General features: G+C 34.6%; 2 protein-coding genes across 2 annotated transcripts in view; one reads left to right on the forward strand and one right to left on the reverse strand.

The window, feature by feature from the left end:
• LOC127663478 (phospholipid-transporting ATPase ABCA1-like) overlaps nt 1–2,008 on the forward strand; it is a 45,273-nt gene extending 43,265 nt beyond the window's left edge. The window contains exon 46 of the mRNA XM_052155078.1: nt 747–2,008. Within this exon, the coding sequence (XP_052011038.1) occupies nt 747–890 (144 nt within the window). The 3' untranslated portion in view covers nt 891–2,008. The remainder of the gene's footprint in view (nt 1–746) is intronic.
• A 196-nt stretch (nt 2,009–2,204) lies between these two features.
• Nucleotides 2,205–6,902, reverse strand: LOC127663333 (protein NipSnap homolog 3A-like). Its single transcript, XM_052154867.1, has 6 exons — nt 6,731–6,902; nt 5,607–5,814; nt 4,633–4,794; nt 3,334–3,483; nt 3,081–3,167; nt 2,205–2,723 (listed from the first exon to the last, which is right to left on the reverse strand). Exons 1-6 carry the CDS (start codon nt 6,827–6,829, stop codon nt 2,647–2,649), a joined length of 783 nt encoding a protein of 260 aa, XP_052010827.1. The 5' UTR covers nt 6,830–6,902; the 3' UTR covers nt 2,205–2,646.
• Between the last annotated feature and the right edge of the window lie 3,681 nt (nt 6,903–10,583).

Genomic DNA, 10,583 nt, shown 5'->3' on the forward strand with positions numbered 1-10,583 from the left:
GTAAAACCATAAAAGAAGATGTGATTAGCCATGTGTTATATATCGTAAGAAAGGACTTAATTAGTAGCATGCAATGAGCAAATTTGTTTAACTATTATGAGTATTAGTGAATAAAATTCCCACTGACACACATAAATATAATAAACAGGAATTGTTTCCTTATTACTTCCTGAAACATACATATAAAATAGACAATGACATATCATAACATACAGCTGACTATCCTGATTCAAATGAGCCCAAACACAACATAATATGATTAGTAGATCTTGGAATATTACTCAAAGAGTGAACATGGAAAGACAATGCACAAATGGGTGCTCAACACACATTGTGTGTGTGTGTGTGTGTGTGTGTGCATGCGTGCGCATGTCCAAAGACTTTGTGTATGCAAACACACATCCACATATGTGCTCATGTAAAGGATTGGGATGCTCCTGAAGACTTAATATTTCTGTATTTTGTTGTCGAATCCATTTCCAATGGCTGGCCATTTTTGACTGGGAACACAAGTGTGTAACAAAGTGAAATAAAACCAATAAAATGTAAAGAAAATGTCACATGTTTTGTGTGATTTCAGATACCATATGTGAACAAAGTCAAGGCATTTCATTCCAGTTGAATTAAGTGTAAAAAGAAAAAAAGACCAGAACACAACATAAGGGTTAAATGCTACAAACTACCATTTTGACTCAAAAGTGTTTAACATGCCCTTTTGACTGAATTCTGTTCTTCTTAATCAACAGGTATTTGTTAACTTTGCCAAGGACCAAAGTGATGACCATTCAGACAGCTCCATACGTCGTAAAGCGACAGAGGTGAACATGGCTTTACTTAGCCCTCTGTCTGTCAAAGACAACATGGAGAAGCCAATAGAAAGCTTTCTTTGAGCTGAGGTCTCTTTACACTACAAGCTAACTGGAGCCAATGGATTCCATATATTTCACAATGTTTTTGTGGCCTTTGTGCTGCAGTTCTGCTGTACTGGCCTCTGCCTGAAGATAAATACCTTCATTACTCAGCCGAGAGGCAGATAATGCAGCCTAAATACTCAGTGCAAGTCAATACAAATAAACTAAAAAGATCCATCTCGTTTCTAGCGTGGCTCAATCCATGTAATGTTGGTTACAATGTATGAGAGCATTAAACTTGAATATCTGCCATCATTTCTGGTGTATTTTGCACAGTTGTTTGGAGGTGTCATTGATTTCATCACGTGACATAATTTGAGCCGATGGTTGAATGCCAATGATCAATATTTCAGGGTCAGTGTCCTTGTATTATATTTTCTTAATACTAGAAGACTGGAAACTACATGCTGAAGAATCATAATCGTGTGGCCAAGGGCTAAACTGCAAAACAAATTGTTCTATGTTCAATTGATTTTGTTTGTAATGTGTCTTTAATTATAAGTGAACAATTGTTTAGATGTTTTTGTAAGTCCAATGGGGCATTATTTTATAGGCTGTTCTATCAACGGGTGCCTCACATTAACTTTGTACATGCCAATCAGAGTGGAGTAAACAATCTTCGAGTATGTGTAGAACAAAAAAAAAAGGTTTTTTTTCAAAGAAGAAAAAAAAAAAGTATATTTTGCCACACTATGTAATAAATACCTTGACTGAATAATCTAATTAAAACAAAGCCATTATGTGGCTTCTGTACCTCAGCTCTCTGGTACAAGTGGCCGTTCAGTGTAGTAAAGGTGATCTGTCCATACATTTGGTGTGGATTGTAAAATCAGTATTTTTGGATCTCATTGGGAAAGGCGACAGTGAAGTCTGCGTTTTGTCCAAGCACTTTACTTACTGTGTTAATTGGAACTTAATTTAATGACAAATTGTGTTCATCTCTTTGCACTGGATTTTCCACAGACAATGTATTCACCATTTTTATTTAGTGCCAAGTTTTGGATTGGTCTTTCAACTGAAATGATAGATCAAAAACCCCTATACAAGTGATATTTCTCATTTGATACCTGTTTACATTTCAAATCTACAGCTGTGGAATGTCTGTTACTTGCTTTGTACACTTACTGTATTTACACAATAAAAGATGACAATTCTACAATTCTAATATTGGTTTGACCTGTTATTGAGATGTGAATTATTTGCAGTGTCTTTTCTGTTCTATATAAAGAAACACCATATATAGCATCAAATAATTCATGCAATTATATCATTGCTAAATGTACCTGAAATTCAAGTTGATTTTATTGGCATGTAAGAATTGTTTTGTATAGAAGGGATGACATGACATGTTACACATAACATTGATGGAATAGTTTCTGGAATGTCTGGAAGTCCCTTAAAGGAAAAGAAGACTTGATTTGATATTTTATTAATTCACCTTCAGGCGAGCGAATTATCCTCAACACTTAATAAGTGAATAAAATCTACAAAACATCATGAATAAATGATAAAAAAAAAGAAGTAATACTTAAAAGGACTCTTAAGTTCACAGGAAGCAAAGTGTCACTGCTTAACTGACTATAAACTGAATATTTTGTTCAGTTACTAACATATTCATCTCCCAAAAGCAGCTATCATTTCTGTCTATCTGTTCAGACAAAGTTCAGTGTTTGATCTCTTTTACTGCATAAATGAAAATTCAGTCCATTTCTGTTTTGGACTGTCCACTAGGAAGCTATTTGATGGGTGAAAAAGCACAGGGGAACATGAGTTTATTCTTCTGTGACACCAGGTATGCAGCACTCTCCCTTACTGCAGAAAAAAAAAACAAAAAACATAAATGAGTGAAATAAAAAGAATATATGTAAAAAGTGAAGATACTTTTCATGCAGTGTTTAAATCATTATTTGTACACATAGGACAGGAAAAAAAAAAAAACGAGCAGACATTTGTATAAATTGTTTGTAAAAAAAAAAATAAAAATCTAAATTTGTGCTTTTGTTCAAATCAGTATCAAAGAACAGAAGATAAATACATTGAGATAAAATTATGTTTCATCAAATGACATCATAGTCATGTCAAGACTCCAAAGGCAAGGCAAAATTGCCCAGAATGCTCTCATAATGACAGTATGATACCATCTGGTGTAATAAGCCCCATTTAATATACCTGCTGCTACCACTCTGGCGTCTCCATGAGATTTATGCCGAGTCTCTGCTCGCTGGTCTGCACTCTCATACCACCATAAAACATGCACTGCACATTAAACACATTACATGTCAGAATAATGTTTAGAAAAAGTTTGTAATATTTACATGCTGTTTGTTAGTGTTTTTGACACACTAGACTTTTATTTAATATTATTTATATACTGTATTTATATTATTGTATAGACACATATCTGCTGCTTGTCTAAACTCACCTTGATTGAGCTGTCCAAATTCAGAGTGAAAAACCCCCACTGAGTGACTGTACCCTGATCCAGTGTGGGTCCCCACTGCAGCCTGAAATGCCGCGCTCCAAACCGCCGGGCCGCCCGGCTTCATCTGGAAGGTGGCCAGCTCATACACTCCTATAGATAATTAAACTTTCATTTGGTAATGCACCGAAATGAACATTTTTGATCAAAAACTAAATCGAAATATCTGGACACACTGGGGAAAAAACAACTGTGGTTTTAAATTTGACTTGGTTTGGAATGATTGAACAAATTATAAATGTTATTACAAGGGATGCAATACTTTTTCTATAACTACATATTTCATTATGTATAGTAGATAGGAAAGAATTACATAAATGTGTAGACTATTAAGAAGACCTTTAATTGTTAACTGCTGCACTCTATATAATTATAATATTATTATTAATATAGTTATACTACATAGTAATACAATTTCAGTCATAATTATTTAACTTTAAAACCCTCTGTCTTTAGACCAAAACTTTTTAAAGAGATAGTTCACCTAAAAATTTTAATTCTCTCATCATTTATTCACCCTCATGCCATAACAGATGAGTTTGACTTTCTGTCTTTTTTTCTGATTTTTAGGTGAATATCTCAGCTCTGCAGGTCCATATGTTGCAAGTAAATGGTGGCCAGAACTTTGAAGGTCCAAAAAGCACATTAAGGCAGCATAAAAGTAATCCATAAGACTCCAGTGGTTTAATCCGTGTCTTCAGAAACAATATGATAGGTGTGGGTGTGAAACAGATCAATAGATAAGTCCTTTTTTACTATAAATCCCCACTTTAACTTCTGCATTCTTCTCTTGTTTTTTGGCGATTCGCATTCTTCGTGCATCTCGCCACTTACTGGTTGGGGGTGGTCAAAGGTGGAGATTTATCACACAAATAAAGGACTTAAATATTGAACTGTTTCTCCCCCATACCTATAATATCACTTCAGAAGACATGTATTCAACCACAAGAGTCTTATGGATTACTTTTATGTTTCATTTATGTGCTTTTTGGAGCTTCAAAGTTCTGGTCACCATTCACTTGCATTGTATGGACCAACAGAGCTGAAATATTCTTTGTTTGCATGTAGCAGAATAAAGAAAGTCAAACACATCTGGAATGGTATGAGGGTGAGTAAATAATGAGAGAATTTTAATTTTTAGGTGAACTATCCCTTTAAGATAATGAGAAACTTTAATTAATGGAGTATGTCCAAACTTTTGACTGGTAGTGTTTGTGATGATGAATTGCACGTAATTCCCACCTCCCTCTTTAGGTGGCTTCTGAATTGTGCTCCAGGGTACGAGGTATGTGACTTCATTATCCTGAGACCTCAGCATTGGCATTGCTTTAGAGATGTACTGCTCAATCCAGCCGGGGTCCTGAGACAGAGATGCCCGCACAGATGCCCGCTGAGCGTAACTGTCTAAACAACATCACAGCAATGACAGAAATGATTATTTGGATGTTACATGTTGCAATTAAATTACTGCATTATTTATAGTATTTACAATATTATTACTTTATCTGCCACTGTAAGAAAGTCAAGTTTTTCAGGTATAATTTTGCATTCACAACTATGAGAAATTAAGTAAAAATTAGGAGATTTGTGAAATGTAAAATCTTTGTTACAAGATATCAAAGGATTTTTTTCTAACTTTTTCAACTGACTCCAAAAACATGTAAAGTTCCAAAAAACACATAAAAGCTGTATAAAAGTAAACCATACAACTTCTGAACCAATATCTTCAGAAGCGATTCAATCAGTTTTGGATGAGAACAGACCAAAAATGGAACTCCTTTTTCACAATAAATCTTGACATCGGCAGTATCCTTGGTGATCATGATTTCAAGCTCAATTAAACTTCCTATAGCGCCATCTAGGGCTCTGTGCATGTGTCAAGCACAAGGAAGTGTAATCAAGCTTGAAATTATGATCATGCCTAAAGACTGCAATGGCAACATTTAAAAAAAAAGAGTACATGCTACCTTTATGTACTTTATGGTGCTTCAAATGTCTGGTCACCATTCACTTTCACATTGTATGGACCAACAGAGCTGAGATATTATTCTTCAAATCTTATTTGTGTTCAGCAGAAGTAAGAAAGTCAAACACATCTGGGATGGCATGAGGGTGAGTAAATATTGTACTATCATTTTAAGTGTTTGCTTGCATTAGAACCCTAAAAAGCATAGATTTGACACAGAATAATTCAGTAGCCACGCTGAAGTTCTCACCATACTTCCAGATGTGGAAAACTTGATTGAGACCACCATATTCCACAGACCAGTAGCCAATGAGTTCAGAGTGGGCCGTCCGCAGGTGGATCTTCTCATTGGTCAGTTTGAGGAAGGCAGTGTTGAGATGGGGCTGGATTGAATAGGTGCGGAACTCGTAGAAGGTCCTGTGCTGCTGCTGCGGTCCAGTGGAGATTGATGCACTGGGCTGCTCAGGAAATAGAAAACAAGCTGTTAATGGCACAAAGCGGTCATTTCTGCAACAGAACTGCAACCATTCTGTCTTGACTCTTGACACTAAATTTGCACTTGATAGAATCTAAATGATTAGCTGAAATGTAAATCATCCTCTCTTTTTTATCTAGATAATATTATTGGGGATGTTACTGGAGTGGAACTTAATATATGATGTAAACGATCCACAATCATTAGAATCCACAGATGTTAGATATGGCAGGTTTCACAAGGGAAACAAGTTTTAAAAAGTCACTTTAAAAAAGAAACGAAAAATAAAAGTTATGTGTTTCAGCCAGAGCCTCTATAACGAACTGCTGTCAAATGTTAAAGATTAACACAAATGTTCACATTCTGCAAGATGAGACAGGCTATCCCAACTGAAATACAAAGATCAAACTCTATACTTCTGAAATCTACATCAGGTAGGTTCCAAATCCACTAAATGCCTATATCCATCATTTATTTAGAAGAAGGCAACTCCATGCTTAATTGAGTATCATAAACCCTATGCAAGGGCATATTCATAACATTGGAACTAGAATAGATCATCGTTATTAGGATTATTTTTAGGAATATTCTGTAAGCCTGCAACACAATTGAATAGTTTCTACTTTGATTTCTAAACTCAGCAGATCTTTTGCAATGCTCACATGCTTTTGTAATTCCTGACATTGACGAGTACAAACAAAAAAACAGAGTTACATGAACGTGTTTCACAATGGGGGGCGTTCACTGCCACCGCCTATCACAACACACCCCTGGCGTTTGTCTGAAAATATTTCCTTTATCTATGGAATTACTTTTACATTTGGTGACGTGCACAAAATTAAATAATGTCAGTAGTGTCACAGTAACGACGATTAAATTGTTAAAGAAGATCAACTCACCGGAAGTTGGTTTTTCAAAGAGAAAAAGTGCTCCGTGTGAAATAAGGATTTCCGCAAGACGCTTCGTAAACGAATTAATTTGTTCATTGTGAGTGTCATAATACAACTACTGCAGCGTGAATGACAAGCCAAGTCAAACGTGCAGCTCTGAACAAAGTCCACAGAGTACGGAAACCGAGAAGTATTGTCGTCCAATGCAACGCATACTTGCATTTGAACTTCGAAGCTTCGGCTTGAACTCGCTTTTGCATTAAAGCATTCAACAAACACTTTTAAACGTGTATTATTTAATGGTGTTGTATAGATAGAAACTAGATCAGTAAATTGTGTCAAGACTAACTGTAAATTTGGCTTGAACAAGCCTAGGAAGTTTTAAATCGTTTTAAAAGCTTGATGTCTGAAGGTTGTACTTGCCTGACGACGGACAGAGAGATAGAAAAACAGACAGGTAGACAGGAAAACAGACGCACACTTCATTTTTTATAGTTTATTATTTATCTCGATATGGCTCCAAAAGAGCAAAACATGCAGCAAAAGAGAGTTTTGAGGCCGTTTTAGAGCAGAGATTATTATATAATATATAGGCTACATTTCAAACACAAAGTTTGTGTTTACTGTCTTTTTCATTCAATATTTTGGACATTTGCTTGTTCTAAAGATAATTCTCCAGTTTTGTATTATTGTTACAGTATTACTGTTTTACATTTTATATTAATTTATACATTTGTTATATTATAAATAAAAACATCTTCAATATTTTCATGTCTCAGGTCTAATTTTCGTCTATATCCCATTAATAATATTTTGTGTGTCTTTGAAAAGATTTTAAAAATCCTGTTTGGGAATCATTGTAAATGCTGTTGTCATGTATACCAAATAGTAAAAGTATGATTTTTGGTGTATTATTCTTTGTAATAGCTTGTTTTTGCATTTTGGATAACCAGGGACTTTGGAGACATTAAATGTCTAAATGGCTACTTTGCCTTCTTTTGGTTTTATAGTAATACCTTTTAAATGTTTCCTGAAATCAAACTCTCACACACATGCATATATATATATATATAAAGGCCTATTTTTGGGTTTATTACAGTAGTTTGAACACATACAATAACAATTATTTATTGATAATTATCAATTATACAATAAGTAAGTTTCCTTTAAAATTACACCAAAATTGTAAACTTCACTGTATGTGGGTAAGAGGAGCCTTTAGATTTGGGAATGAAAAAAAATAAACAAGAGTTGAACAGGTTAAGGCAGACTTTTAAGGCAAAATGATATTTTGTTATGGCACACCTTCCTTGGTTTAGGCATACGGGAAGGTGAGTAACAAATGTTTTGGAGAGTGCGCAAGAGTGATCCTGTCTCCAGTTTCCAGAGCAACCACAAATAACATCAACACGTGATATGGCAAAAATCTAACGATTTAAAGAAACAGAAATATAACTTTTTAAACATTCAGACTTCAGGAGTGGAACCGGCCAAAATAAACAAAAAGACAATCTTTCTAGAGGGTTTAGAAAATAGCTATACCTAACAAAAGAAAAAGACACGAAAACACAATCACTTCAATAACTCCCTCTCTATAAATAAACAAGAGAAAACAGAATCTAAAAGTAAATGGTGTCCACCTCCCTACTAAAGAATACCACAACATAAACAAGTTAAATGGGTTTTAAACAAATACAAATAAAGCTGATGTAATAAAACTAGCGTACACATACAACTGTTAAGTATTACTACACAAGTCTGAGCAGTACACAACCACAATATTATATTACTTGCTTTTGCACAACAACTAGCACAATCTGCTCAAAAGCTAAGGACCAAGAGAGAGAATAACTCTTGCAGGAGAACATTGTCTCTGTGCGACTCTCTCCATGGTGAAGAAAGTTGTGGGCTTCTTGTACTCTCCATTCCTGGGCTGAGTGAATCATAGGTGATGAACAGCAGGTGGGTTTCATTATCCTGCTTAATGGAGAGTGAAAGTGACAAGGAAAGCACAGGGAGACACAACACACAATAAACCACATTTACATATCACAATAATAAAATAATATATGTCCCTTGGGACGTAACACTTTTATTGCTCCCAGTGTTACCCGTCTTAATTGCATTTTCACCAGAAAGAATTCCATTAAGAAATTGATTTTTAACGCAAATAATTTGAATAAGAAAGCTCTCTAAATTAACTTTAGTAGTGATAATTTAAATTACAGAGCTCTGTGATAAAAAAAAAAAAAATTCGAATAATTTACTAATAATTTTAATTAGAGAGCTCTAGTTTGCTAGTAGAAATTTCAATAGATGAAATATGTATGATTATGTTGGACATGTTACAGGTTTATGAATACACACCATCACATACTTAAAGGGATAGTTCACCCACAAATTAAAATTATCGAATTATTTACTCACCCTCATGTTATCCCAGGTGTGTATGACTTTCTTTCCTCACAAGAACACATTTAAAGAAAATTATAAAAATATCTTAGCTCAGTAGGTCCTTAAAATGCAAGTAAATGAAGATTTCTCATTTGAAGCTCCAAACATCACAGACAGTCAGCAAAAATGTCATCCATACAACACCAGCTCTTAAATTAATGTCTTCTAAAGCGATGCGATTGCTTTTGGTGTGAAAAAAGTTCAGCAGTTTATTACTCCGCTGCAAAAAGAACCCGAAAGTGTAAAAACTTGTAAAAATTCACTTGTAAAAATTCCAATTACAGAGCTCTACAATTGAATCTTTACTTGCAAATGTTTCCATTGACTCCCATTCATTTTTAATTAAAGAGCTCTACAATTAAATTTTTACTACTAAGAATTCTAATAAGAGAGCTCTACAATTGAATTCATATGAATAAAAACTCCAATTAGAGAAGTTTTGTTAGTAAAAAAAATCCAATTTGAGAGCTCTCTAACTGAATTGTAACTAGTAAAATATTGCATTAAAGGTAGGTTTATTAGAAGAGCTCAGTAATTTAACTTCAGAAATGTACAATTACTTTCTTACTAGTAAAAATCCAAATACAGAGCTCTGTAATTGGAAATGTAACAATTAAAAACATATATATAGAGCCCTTCAATTTGAATTCTTACTAGTAGAAAATATTTTCTAGAGCTCTCTAACTGAAATATTACTTGCACAAATGTAGAATTTAGTAACGAGTAACACAGGGAGCATTAAAAGCTAAATCTGCTTGCCATAGCTGTTGCTAGAAGAGCTTGGTATGGGAGATTTGTGAGATGTACCCTAAAAGCCAATATCATCTTTGGTAAGAGCTGCAGAAAGCATGGGATGAAACTTTACATGAATATCCAGAATAAACTGACTGCTAGAATGTCTAAGGTGCATGTGTGAGGTGAAGAAAGCTTGAAGGGTGCAGCATTTATTTAAATAGACATTTTCACCTTTCACATTATTAAATCAGTTTAAAGCATTTCCAGTAAATGCCAATGGCCAACACATGTCACACTTCAGGAAACTGGTGTCATTGCTTGAAATGTCACATCAACTACCCTGATACAGGTAAGATGTGTGTCTTTTTTGTGAATTATTAACTAAAATATCCCAGTTCTATTCTTTCTGCTTAATAATTTACTAACTTATTATCATTACATTATTATTACTCTATTGTTATCAGCATACAAGGCTTAGTGGAATTCCATTCATTTTACTTTGGGGCCAATAAACAGTGACACACCCCCATGCCAGAGCTGTTTTTGGCGAACTTATACAGGCCAGTGCATTTTGGATTGTGCTCAGCAATTTTTGGACAGACTGGAATGTTTATCCCATAATAAAGAGAGAGACAATAGAGAGGCTCTGTTCACACTGTTGTTGACAGGGGAC

The sequence above is a fragment of the Xyrauchen texanus genome, chromosome 23 (assembly GCF_025860055.1).
Source record: "Xyrauchen texanus isolate HMW12.3.18 chromosome 23, RBS_HiC_50CHRs, whole genome shotgun sequence".
NCBI classification, from domain to species: domain Eukaryota; kingdom Metazoa; phylum Chordata; class Actinopteri; order Cypriniformes; family Catostomidae; genus Xyrauchen; species Xyrauchen texanus.

What these genes read in the sequence shown, in the direction of transcription:
- LOC127663333 (XM_052154867.1), bottom strand. Translation starts at nt 6,829, where the DNA reads ATGACACTCACAATGAACAAATTAATTCGTTTACGAAGCGTCTTGCGG. An exon ending in CTTTGAAAAACCAACTTCCG is followed by an intron (nt 5,815 to 6,730) that starts GTGAGTTGATCT and finishes TTTCCTGAGCAG; the next exon opens with CCCAGTGCATCAATCTCCAC. An exon ending in CGCCAGAGTGGTAGCAGCAG is followed by an intron (nt 2,724 to 3,080) that starts GTATATTAAATG and finishes TTTTTTCTGCAG; the next exon opens with TAAGGGAGAGTGCTGCATAC.